Here is a 13,255-nt window from a genome sequence, read left to right as displayed (position 1 = left end):
AGTGAAATAGAATTCTATCTCATATATAAAACTGGGACTTGAAGCCAGGCCTTGTGTTTCTCTTTGTTTATTCTTTATGCTGCAGGTAGTACTTAAACTGTTAAATAAAACCTGCCAATCTGGCAGCATCCTCATTAGCCTTGAACTGGCATTTGGGTATTGGCCATTAAGGAATTCAAAGTTATTCTGGATCTAAAGAAATTAGTGCTTAAGTTTTTTGATACTTAATTTTTCTTTTTGGAAATTTTTTGAGTTAAGTTGAAAAAAATTTGAGAAGTGGTGCTTTAGGGTAAGTATAGTTCAGATTTTAGAACTCTATATGAAATCTCTATTTTAAAAATACCCCTAAATAAGGATCTGTCACTTCAGGTTAATTTTTTTTTTTTTTTGAAGTGGACCATTTTTTTTTTTTTTTAATGTGTTTGATTTTTATTTTATTTATTTTTATTTTATTATTATTATTTTTTGTGGTACGCGGGCCTCTCACTGTTGTGGCCTCTCCCGTTGCGGAGCACAGGCTCCGGACGTGCAGGCTCAGCGGCCATGGCTCACGGGCCCAGCCGCTCCGCGACATGTGGGATCTTCCTGGACCAGGGCATGAACCCGTGTCCCCTGCATTGGCAGGCGGGCTCTCAACCACTGCACCACCAGGGAAGCCCAGAAGTGGACCATTTTTAAAGTCTTTATTGAATTTGTTACAGTATTGCTTCCGTTTTATGTTTTGGTTTTTTGGCCGAGAAGCATGTGGGATCTTAGCTCCCTGACCAAGGATTGAACCCACACCCGCTGCTTTGGAAGGCGAAGCCTTAACCACTGGACCACCAGGGAAGCCCCCCAGGTTAATTTTTATAAAGTATTGATTTTAATGACAACTTCTCTGAACTTTGGAATCTTTTGGGGAGCTTCAAACAAAATATCTATGTCTGTGTCCCATCTCCAGAGTTTGATAATTGGTCTTGGATGTGACTGGGGCTTTGGAATGTTTACAGTAGTCCCAAGTGATTCTACTGTGCTGACTAGTTGTGGAATTACTGGCTTAGGATAAGAATATTTTACTTGTGGTAAGGCAAATTCAAAATACGCTAGTCCAGGAATGTGAAGTGTGACTGACTTAAATGGGTGATTTTCCTCTTTTTTTGTAGTAGTATTCAATTTGAATGTAATAGAAAATGAAAGTAATACAAATTCTGAAAAGTAAGTTAGATTACAAATATTTTTATGAATTCAGTCAACTAGAATGTGGTTACAAGTGGTAACAATGGTCATATTGCCCTTTTTCTTAATGTCTCAGCTGAACTTTTGCCCTTCAAATAATCTCAAGGTATCCTTGAAAAATTAATAAATTGGCAATTTATCAAGTCCATCAGATAGTATCTGTGTCTTTGCATATGCACAGCTCCTGTCAGGCTGCTGCTGCTACTACTGATCTCAGCTTTGACCTCTCCATATATCTTTTTTTTTTTTTTTGCGGTACGCGGGCGTCTCAGTGTTGTGGCCTCTCCTGTTGCGGAGCACAGGCTTGGGGCACTCAGGCTCAGCGGCCGTGGCTCACGGGCCTAGCCGCTCCATGGCATGTGGGATCTTCCCGGATCGGGGCACGAACCCGTGTCCTCTGCATCGGCAGGCGGACTCTCAACCACTGTGCCACCAGGGAAGCCCTCTCCGTATATCTTAAATCTCACTTCTTGTATCCCAGTACAGGTTTCCCCTGCTTTCCGAAAGTAGAGCATTTCTGTGAAACCTCGCATAAGCCAAAATGGTGTAAAGAAGCAGTTATCTTATGACACATCTTGCTAATAGATGTACAAAACAAATTGAGATAAAGCACAGAGGCTCCCACAGTTCAAGTCTTTGGTCACTTGGTACTGAGAGGCAGAATGCAGTTCCTGCGGAAGGAGCTCAGTGGTGCCACTCTCACTGCTCGGGGTGCATGCTGCCTCTATAACATCTCGCTTCAGAACAAACACTGAACGCTCTTTTTGCTCTTCACCTGTTTTCATAAAAGTGATAATCCTCTTTGGATTTCTTTGGATTAGTGAAAACAGGTGCCAATGTAGGTCTTTGGAAAAAGCAAAGTGGTGTAAAGCAAACTTTTTTTTTTTTTTTTTTGCGGTACACGGGCTTCTCACTGTTGTGGCCTCTCCCGTTGCGGAGCACAGGCTCCAGACACACAGACTCAGCGGCCATGGCTCACGGGCCCAGCCGCTCCGCGGCATATGGGATCTTCCTGGACTGGCGCACGAACCCGTGTCCCCTGCATCGGCAGGCGGACTCTCAACCACTGCACCACCAGGGAAGCCCAAGCGAACTTTTGAAAAGCAGGAGATGCCTGTATCTTCCTAATTATGGTATTTTTATATGCATCTCTCTCACTAAACTTTTGAGTTTCTCAAAGGCAAGAACGATGACTTTTGGGGGACTTTTTAAAAGACCCAAAGCTTAAAGATACAATTTGATGGATTTTCATGAACATACTCATTTCAGTGGCACCTGGATCAAGAAACAAGATAGTACCAGCATCCAGGAGCCCTCTTTATGCCCTCTCCAGTCACTACCCTCCCCCATGTTGCTTTGCTTTTACTTTTAATTAGAAAGTATCAATACACGAAGTACTTAAATGTACTATATTCTGAAGTCTATAGCAAACTTTTATATATGTGAACAGTCCTGTAACCATCATGATAGAGACAACTTCCAACACTCCATGTTTCCTCATGCCCCTTCCCAGTTTCCCCCACCCTCCACCATTCTTACTTCTGTTATTATTGATCACTTTTGCTAAGTTGTATCTTAAGCTTTGTATTCCTAGCCTAGCAAACACTTTTAAAATAACAGACTTAGAGTTGTATTGTATTTGTTTTGTAACCAGTTTTCTTTCTTTTTTTTTTTTTTTTGCAGTATGCGGGCCTCTCACTGTTGTGGCCTCTCCCGTTGGGGAGCACAGGCTCCAGACGCGCAGGCCCAGCGGCCATGGCTCACGGGCCCAGCCGCTCCGCGGTATGTGGGATCTTCCCGGACTGGGGCACGAACCTGTGTCCCCTGCATCGGCAGGCGGACTCTCAACCACTGTGCCACCAGGGAAGCCCGCCAGTTTTCTTTTCGTAACTTCTGTCATGACTATTTTTCTATGTCATAACTATTATTTAAATATTTTTAAATACATATTTTTCTTGGCTATGTAATGGTTTTGTAGAGATGACAGTTTTAAAAATATTACTATATTGTTAGATACTTTGTTTCCAGTTTTTTCCTTATGTAAATAATTGTTGCAGACATCTTTGTAAATCAAACTTTGATCGTGTCTGAGGTTTCCTTAATACAAATGCCTGTGAAATTACTAGGTCTATGGGTATGATCATTTTAAAGGTTGTGGGTCCGTATTTCCAGCTTGCCTACTGGAAAGGCAATACCAATTTATATGTCTCACAGCAATATCTGAGAATGCCTGTTGCATCCTTATCAAACTTTTTTTAAATTAGCAGTTTTCTTTAACTTTTCTTATTTTTATTTTTTTTAATAAATTTATTTTATTTTTGGCTGCGTTGGGTCTTCATTGCTCCACGTGGGCTTTCTCTACTTGAGGCGAGCAGGGGCTACTCTTCGTTGTGGTGCACGGGCTTCTCATTGCGGTGGCTTCTCTTGTTGTGGAGCACAGGCTCTAGGTGCACAGGTTTCAGTAGTTGTGGCTTACAGGTTCTAGAGCGCAGGCTCAGTTTTTGTGGCACACGGGCTTAGTTGCTCTGCGGAATGTGAGATCTTCCTGGACCAGGGCTTGAACCCATGTCCCCTACATTGGCAGGTGGATTCTTAACCACTGTGCCACCAGGGAAGCCCTTAACTCTTTAAAAAAGCAGTTTTAGGTTTACAGGGAAAATTAGCAGAAAATTTTGACAAATGTATAATGACAAGTCTCTACCATTATGACCATACAGACTAGTTTCACTGCCCTAAATATCCCATGTGCTCCACTTGTTCTTTCCTTTCTTCCTCCCGCCCCTAAACCTGTGATATCCACTGATCTTTTTACTGTCTCCATAGTTTTCAGAATGTTCTGTGGTTGGAATCATACAGTATATAGCCTTTTCAGATGGACTGTTTTGCTTAGCAGTGTGCATTTAAGGTTCCTCTTTTTTTTTATTGTGGAAAGATAGCTTATTTCTTTTTATTGCTGAGTAATATTTCATTGTATAGATACACCACAGTTTGTTTATCCATTCAGCTATTGAAGGACCTCTTGGTTACTTCCACATTTTGGCTATTATGAATAAAGCTACCATAAACATGTGTAGGTGGACATAAGTTTTCAACTACTTTGGGTAAATACCAAGGAGTGCAATTGCTGGGTCATATGGTAAAAGAGTATGTTTAGTTTTGTAAGAAACTGCCAAATTTTCTTTCAAAGTGTCTGTACCATTTTGTGTTCCTACCACAATGAATGAGAATTAAACTTTTTTAAAAAATACTTTTTGTTTTAATAACTTTTCAAAGAAGCTAAAGCAAACAAAAGGGAATGTAGTATTTATACATTGAAACATGGCTACCCACATTACTGTGTTCATTGTATTCTACATTTGTTTCAGGTTTAATTCATCCAAAAGGACTAATATCATACTGCAGCATTTGGTAAGTTTGGACTTTGTTTTGCTGGCATTATTAGATTATAATGTGCAATTTAAAATGTTGTTGTTAGGGATGTAGAGAAATACCGGCAGATTTCATTGATCTTGGTACACTTTGGTTTCCAATTTTATAGTGTCAAAACTTGACTCATAACTTGTTGGAGGTGGCATAAGGTTATGGATAAGAGGATGGATCTTCAAGTCAGAATGCCTGGGTTTAAATAATGGGTCCGCTACTTAATCTTGGGCAGATTACTTGGTCTCTTTCAGCCTCCTTTTTTGATATATAAAAAATGGGGTAATAGTATCCATCTTAGAGTGCTTATGAATAGTAAATAATTCATTAAAAAATCTAGCATAGTGCTTGGCATATAATAATCATTTTATACATGTTAGCTACTATTGTACTAGTAGTACCATTCCAAAGCTTAGATGGTATTAGTTTATCACACTGCAAGGAAGAAATGATTTTTATTCATTTTTCTATATCTTTGCTATAGACTGAATGTGTCCCCCTGAAATTCATATGTTGAAATCTAATTGCCAGTGTGTTGATATTTGGAGGTGGGGCCTTTAAGAGGTGATTAGGTCAGGAAGGCAGAGCTCTCATGAGTGGGATCAGTGCCTTTATAAAAGAGACACCAGAGAGATCCCTCACCTTTTCTGCCTTCTGAGGGAGGTTGCAGCGAGTAGACAGCCATCTGTGAACTGGAAAATTGGACTTAACCAGACACTGAATCTGCAGACGTCTTGATCTTGACTTCCCAGCCTCCAGAATTGTGAGAATTAAATGTTGTATAAGATACCCAGTCTATGGTATTTTTGTTATAGCTGCCTGAACAGACTAAGACACCCTCATCTATGCAGTAGGTCCTTATTACTTATCTAGTTTATATATAGTGGTGTATATGTGTTAATCCCAATCTCCCAATCTATCCCTCCCCCCTTACCCCCGGGTAACCATAAGTTTGCCAAACAACTTACTTTTATTTCAACAACTTCAGTAATGTCAGAGCAAAATATTAACGTAAAGTCTAAAAGTTTTCATTCCTATGGTCAGAAAAATTGTATTTTACCCATAAATGGTGATAATGTCAGTAATGGCATAAGTCTCTCTGTGTCTCTTCTTACATATTTTAGGATTCAAGTCTACAATACAAAAAATTTGTAAACATTTACCTGCATCTGTTACTCCCTGGACAAATTTCTGAGACAGTAGACTTAAAGTCTGATACTGAGATGTGAACGTGGTCCCTAAAGGATTAGAACAATGGCCTGGATATCATTATAGAGTATGTTATTATAGGATAATTCAGAAATTTCTTGGTTCAGCATTTCTCAACAGTGTTTCTGTTAAGTGCTTTCAATAAAAGAGTTGTATTGTCAAAAAAAAGACACCCTCATGCAGCCTGACAAGTACCTTGCATGTAAAAAGGACAAGTCACTCTGATACAGCACTTATGGTATTATGCCAGGTGCTATTCTGAGTATTAGCTCAGTTGATTCTCATAGTCTTACGGAGCAGATACTACAGGTCCTTTATCTGCAATTCTGAAACCTCAAAATCATAACTTTGTGTTTGGTTTGGGGTTAGTTTGTGGTAAATGCATTTGATGGCAAAATATGATCTGAACATAGTTTTGAAACTCTTTTTGTCCATATCCTAACTAGTGTTTAATACTCATGGTTTGGTGCAGAAGTAGTAAAGCATTTGGTTACAGTGTACTGAACCAGACTCCACTTAGGATGTTTTATATACTATATAATAATGTACTGTGTTACCTTTCCAAAATCTAGAAAATTTTCTGAATTCTGAAATGCATCTGGACCCAAGGGGTTTGGGTAAAGGGATTATGGTCTTATCCCTATTTAATGGATCAGAATTTAAGGGACAGAGAGGCTAAGTAGTATGCCCCAGTGTCACACATCTGGTAAACAGGAGGTGGGATTTGAATCCAGGTTATCTGGCTCCATAGACTACCTACTGCACTCTACAGCCTGTGGCAGAGTGAACACTAAGTAACTATTGCGTAGTGTTTCTCAGTTCAGCCTACACAGAGATGGGCATATGAAAACTGGACTATCTTACCCTTATTTAGTTTAGCCAGCTGATATACATGGGAGCTGAGGAATTTCCTGGAAAAAGAACTTAGAACAATGTTACTGCTCATATTTAGATTCATATTTAGATACGTGCACAAGTGGAATAGAAAGACATGACAGTCCAGATTCCACGGGGCTCTGTGACCTGGGGCATAAACCACATTGAAGAAAGGAAGGTAAACTGGGTTCTCATCAGGGCCTCAAGACTGAATGGTTCTAGCTCCCAATGTTGGCTTTTACATGTGCTTCAGACATCGAGAAGCTGTACCCCAAGAATTCCTCCTGTGACCCTTCTAAGAGAGCTAATAGAGCAAGAGCCTCTTTTACTTCATAGTGGAGTGATGGGAATATGCCATTGACGGCAGAACTGTAGGCAGCGTTGTGAGAAATGGATAGGACTGACTTGTAATAATAGTGTGACATTCCTTGTGACCCTTCAAAGATATTAGATGGACCTGAACCTGGAAAGGAGGCAAAGGTTCTGCATTTCTGCAGATAGTTTGTCAAGCTAATGCAAGCTAGTAGGACCTATTAATGAGGTCTCCTTTATATTCATAGGCTGATTTGGACATATTTTTACAACAAAAATATTCATAGAAAAATTTTTTTTTCTTTTTTCCATAATGTTTAAAACCCTTACACAGCATTTAATTTAATATGCAGAAGTTCATTTTTTCCATATAATTTTGACCTGGACATGGAGAAGATTTTTTCCATCAGAGAGTAGTTCTTTTCAGTATGAAGGTATACTGGTTGGACTGCATGAACTGAAACTGCACATGTCATTTCACGACAGCAATCATGTTCATATTCCGTATGTGCAGATGATCTAGAATCAGTATCAACCAATTTATAATCTATGCCTTTTGAACAGACATACATTAAGTGCTTGCTTTGTATATGCAAAGAACTTGACTGATGTCGACTTTGTAACCAGTGAAAGCTTACTGGAGCACCGTCATCTATTTGATCTGGGCCTTGAAGCATGATTAGGGTTTCAATAGGTAGAGATGGGAAGTAGTGAGAGTTCATATAGTAACACTAAGTGGGATTCTATTATCTCCATTTTGTAAACACAGAAGTTGAGGCTCTGAGACCAGCTTGTCTGAGGGTGTGTAGTAGTGAGTGGCAAAACTAATGTTTGAGTCCATCTGACTCCAAAATCTGTTTTCTTTCTATTACGCAATATGTTTATTCCTGTGGCAAGAACTGTGAGATAGGAGCATGGAGGCTACCCTCGGCTTTCTGAGTCTCCATTGTAAGGAGTGCTGTGCAGTGGTGGATCTGGAGAGTTTACCTGGGATCAGACGTGGAGAGACTTGAAGGCCATGTCAAGTAAAGTTGGATGTTTTTGAAATTAACGGCGAGTCATGGAACATTTTTGAATGGCATTAACAAGATTAGAATTGGGCTTTAGCAAAATTTCTCTGAACACAGTGTGAAGGATAGACCATCTGGCAAAAATTCTGGAAATCTGCCAAAAAGGAAAATTATAATAATGCCGTGTGGCTAGGGCAGTGAGAGTAGAAAGTAATGGATACAATCATTTTAGAACTAGTTTCTCTGGTATTTGGTAACTACTTCAAGTTGTTGGCAGAGAGGGGAGGAGAACAGTTAGGAATCAACACCAACATTTTGTGCTTGGTTGACTGAGAAAATGGTGATACCATTACCTGATATAGGGAACAGAGGAGGAGAGACAGATTTGTTGGAGAGAAATTTCTTGGTAAATTCATTTTTTTTTTTTTTTTTAGATGTTGGGCGTAGGAGTTTAGTCATTAATTTATTTATTTTTGCTGTGTTGGGTCTTCGTTTCTGTGCGAGGGCTTTCTCTAGTTGTGGCGAGCGGGGGCCACTCTTCATCGCGGTGCGCGGGCCTCTCACTATCGCGGCCTCTCTTGTTGCGGAGCACAGGCTCCAGACGCACAGGCTCAGTAGTTGTGGCTCACGGGCCTAGTTGCTCCACGGCATGTGGGATCCTCCCAGACCAGGGCTCGAACCCATGTCCCCTGTATTGGCCGGCAGATTCTCAACCGCTGAGCCACCAGGGAAGCCCGTAAATTTGGTTTTTAACAAGTTGAGTTTGGGGTGCCACGTAGGTACTCCTGTAATTGTAGCAGGCATTTGGAATAAGGACCTGGGCCTCTGGAAAAGTAAAGGTACAGATGCAGGTTTGAGCCAGCTGTTTCGAGGTGATAATTGAAGATGGGAAGTAGATGATATCACAGAAGGTGAGAGCTAGAGCACAGCTAAGGACAGTTTGAGAGACTCTCTATAAACCATTTCCATATGGAGGAATTCACTGACCCAATTTGAAGTCAGGAAGGATTGAGTGAAGCTTGAGTAATCAGCATTTATTAAATGTTTTTTGATTCTATGAATCGTACTTGTATTGTGCTTTGGTGTCATATTTGTGTTATAATAATTTAAATTTAATGACATTCTTTAATATTGGCTGGAAATGGATGACATGTCAAAATAAATCATATTCTGCAAAAGGTAGGATATTTCCCTGGGTATGTCTTTCAGCTGTAACTTAGTTCAGTGGCAGAGAATGTTGCATATAGTGAAAGGTATGTGCTTGAGATTGGGATTTGGGTATCCACAGTGTGAAGCTTATCTTAGGCTTGTGTTACTCAGGACTGCATTAGTAGAATGAAGGATTATTCATTCAGCTTATTAAACATTTTTTGGATACCTGCTATGTGTCACGCACTTGATTTTCCTCAAAGGAAAGGCTCATTTCTCTCAATGTTTGTGAAGTCTCTGACAGTGTTTTCCAAAATGTAGCCTGAATAATAAAAGTCCCAAGAGATAGCTGTTCCATGAAAAGTAAAAAGTTCTTTAATCAAGTGAGAACTATGCTGCTCATTGTATTTTAAAAGTTTACATTGCGTATTTGCCTATTAAAGACTGAAAAGTCTTATAGGAATTAAACTTTATATTGGTTTAAGTTTTTCCCAAGCTTATTTGACCATGGGCCATTTTCTCCTTCAACATAGCTGCAATAAACATCTCTTTGCACACTTTAGGAAATATTGCTACTATGGATTTTGCCAGAATAGTTCCATGTTCCAGCAGAGTGGATGTTCTAAGTTATTTTATTTATTTATTTTTAAAATTTATTTATTTTTGGCTGCGTTGGGTCTTCCTTGCTGTGCGTGGGCTTTCTCTAGTTGTGGTGAGCGGGGGCTACTCTTCGTTGCAGTGTGTGGGCTTCTCATTGTGGTGGCTTCTGTTGCAGAACACGGGCCCTAGAGTGTGTGGGCTTCAGTAGTTGTGGCTCGCAGGCTCAGTAGTTGTGGCTCAAGGGGTCTAGAGGGCAGGCTCAGTAGTTGTGGCTTATGGGGTCTAGAGGGCAGGCTCAGTAGTTGTGGCGCATGGGCTTAGTTGCTCTGTGGCATGTGGGATCTTTCTGGATCAGGGCTCGAACCCGTGTCCCCTGCATTGGCAGGTGGATTCTTAACCACTGCACCACCAGGGAAGTCCTCTAAGTTATTTTTGTCTCAGGGATATTATTTTGGCAGACTTCATGCATTCAATTCAGCACAGGGCTGTGTGTTGATGGTGTCCATGCATTTTAGCAAGTTTCCTTCACATATATCCATTGAATGGATGTTCTCCTTACCCCTTCTATTCCACCCCCCCACCCCCAAATTTGGATTGTATGAGAAGTTAATTTCTGACTCTAGTCTCTGTAATCTTTCCTAATATGAGAAATTTCTCTTCATAGAAGCCTTTTCTAGGTTTTAACTAAAAGTTAGTGATATTTTTGGAAAAGAGATTTTTTTCTGCAGAATTAATTAACATACATAAATGACACTAATACTGCAGACTTCATCTTTTTTCCTTCTGCTCTTTTGCGTGAATGTTTTTGATTAATGCACCGATAGTTGTTTTCAGGTTTTAAGAAGGTCATGAACTTTTCAGGTGGGGGAAAAAAGATCCTTTGTTCATTAATTTTACCATTCTAGTGGCTTTTTTTTTGGCCGTGCTGGGCGGCATGAGGGGTCCTAGTTCCCCACCAGGGATGGAAGCCGCGCCCCTTGCAGTCGAAGCGCGGCATCTTAACCACTGGACCACCGGGGTAGTCCCTCTAGTGGCTTTTAACAGAAGATTCTGTAATATTCTTTGCTCAAAGTGTGACCCTCTGTAAATGTCCTGCAAAAATACTTCACCTAAGTGCTGGAAAGTCGATGCTTAAAAGATATTCCTGCATCCATTGTAATAGCAAAATTTGTAAATTACCCAGTGCTAATCAGTAGGGGACTGATTAAATTGATATCTAAGGATGAACAGCTGTTAAAAATAAGTGGGTAGCATGAGTGTGCAATCGGCAAAATCCGTACTAGGAAATTCTATAGGTTGAAAGGCCTGGTTTTTTCCAACAAATTGTGAAGAAAAGAAAGGAATGGAGGCAGAACCTGTAGATGTTAAAAGACTTGAAAGATATATCCATTTTAAAAAAAATGGGTAGATGATGTTTATGGATGTACACTTTGTGTTTATCATAAAAACCAAGACAGTTGTTACTTTTGAAGGGAGGGTGAGGGCTATGATCGGAATGGGGCAAGTGGAGGGCTTTTGGTCTGGCTAGACAACGTTGGGTCTGGGATAGGATTTTACCCCAATAACAAGTTAGTAGTTAGCTTGTTACTATTCCATGGATGCTGGCAAAAGATATGCAACTCTTGAGTTAGAGACAAAGGACGTCATTATTAGTTACCCAATTAGCAGCATTGAGCTTCAGGTTTGTATTGGTTCCCTTGCTCCCCAAGTCCCACAGGGGTGACAGAAGGCCCAAATGAATGTGTTCATATGCAGTGGGTTGCATTACAGGACGGCAGTACTGAATTTGGGGAACCTGCCGGTTTGTAACACACTGTAAGCAAGCCTGCTCTCTGTCCCGGGGGGAGACTTTACATTTTCTTCAATGTTTCTCGCGGCAAATACAGTCCTGAAAAATGACCCAGGTGAAGAGGATTCAGGCCCTTAGATCCATGAAATACACAGCAGTAAAGTGCAGGGAAGCCTCAGGACCCATGGTAGATGGTTTCTCCCTACAGCCAGTCAGCTCATTGCAGATGTAATTAGTTAAGATGAGGTCGTGCTGAAGTAGGAATTACTGGGGTAATTCAATATAATTTATCCTTATATAAAGGGAAAATTTGGAGACATATATACACAGAGAATGCCGTGTGAATATTGGAGTTATGCTGCAACAAGCCAAGGAATTATCAGAAGCCAGGAGAGAGGCCTGGAACAGAACCCTCCCCTAGCGCCTTCAGACAGAGTGTGGTCCTGCTGACACCTTGACCTCAGACTTCTAGCTTCCAGAACTGAGACAATAACTTCCTGTTTAAGCCTAAACGTAGTTTGTGATACTTTGTTATGATAGCCCTAGCAAAGAAACACAGTTATCATGTTACATTTGTCAAAATTAAGAACATTGCTATATTAGTATTAACTTTATACTTTTTGGATTTCACCAGTTTTCCCATCAATTTTCTGTTCCAAAATCCAATCCAGGATACCACATGGCATTTCTTTGTCATGTCTTCTTAGTTTCTTCTGGTCTCTGACAGTTTATCAGTCTTTCCTTATTTTTCATGACCGTGGCAGTTTGGAGGAACACTGGCCAAGTAGCCTGTAGAATAGCCTCTAATCTGGGCTTGTGTCTGTTTTTTGTTGTTGTTCTTTCTTTTTTCTTTTTTTTTTTTTTTTGATGACTAGCCTGTAGTTAAAAGGTTTCTGGAGAGAATATCACAAAGGAAAAGCCCCTTCTCATCACATATCAGGGAGTATCTGTGGGTTTTGACATATGCCTTAGGGAGTACATGACATCCTCATGACACAGCTGGTGATGCTGACCTTTATCACGTGGTTAAGGTGGTGTTTGTTGGGTTTCTCCTCTCTAAAGTTACCATTTTCCTCTTTTCTACTCTGTTCTTTGGAAGCATGTCAGTAAGTTCAGCCCACAGTCAGACGGTGAGGGGGCTAAGCTTTACCTCCTGGAAGGGGGATTTCTACATAAATTATTTTGAATTCTTTTGTGGGTAAGATCATCTCATCTCCCCCATTGATTTATTCAGTTATATATATCAGTGTGGACTCGTGGATATTTATTTTATTCTTTGGGTTATAATCTAACAGCACATTATTTATTCTGTTACTCACATTGTTTCAACTTTGGCCACTAGGAATTCCTTCATTTTGGTTTCTTGTGTCCCTTTGATATGACCTTTTCCTTTTAATTTTCAATTGTTTAAAAACACCTCGCTACTTTCTGATACTGGAAGATGTTCTCTGGCTCTAGAATCAGCCATTTCTCCAAGGAGCTCTGGTTGCCTTTATTGGAAAATTGCATTTAGAAATCAAGATCTGAGTCTGGGAATGCCCCTTGCTACTGGGGTGTCAGGGTTTTCTCTTGGGGATAGAACTAGAGTAACGTATATATCTGTAGTAGAATACATATGCTGTATACTGTTTACTGTCCCATGTATACGTAAATAGCAATAAGTGTTTCTGTGTTT

General features: G+C 40.2%; 1 protein-coding gene across 2 annotated transcripts in view; it reads left to right on the top strand.

The window, feature by feature from the left end:
- Positions 1 to 13,255, top strand: part of HIBCH (3-hydroxyisobutyryl-CoA hydrolase) — a 92,282-nt gene that overhangs the window by 3,672 nt on the left and 75,355 nt on the right. For both annotated transcript variants that reach the window (XM_081241912.1, XM_081241913.1), the window contains exon 2: positions 4,581 to 4,623. In XM_081241912.1, the coding sequence (XP_081098038.1) occupies positions 4,581 to 4,623 (43 nt within the window). The remainder of the gene's footprint in view (positions 1 to 4,580; positions 4,624 to 13,255) is intronic.

This window comes from Mesoplodon bidens (assembly GCF_964165515.1).
Source record: "Mesoplodon bidens genome assembly, chromosome: 8".
Lineage (NCBI taxonomy): Eukaryota > Metazoa > Chordata > Mammalia > Artiodactyla > Ziphiidae > Mesoplodon > Mesoplodon bidens.
Note: the sequence above shows the minus strand (reverse complement) of the source record. Positions and strands in the feature narration are given on the sequence as shown.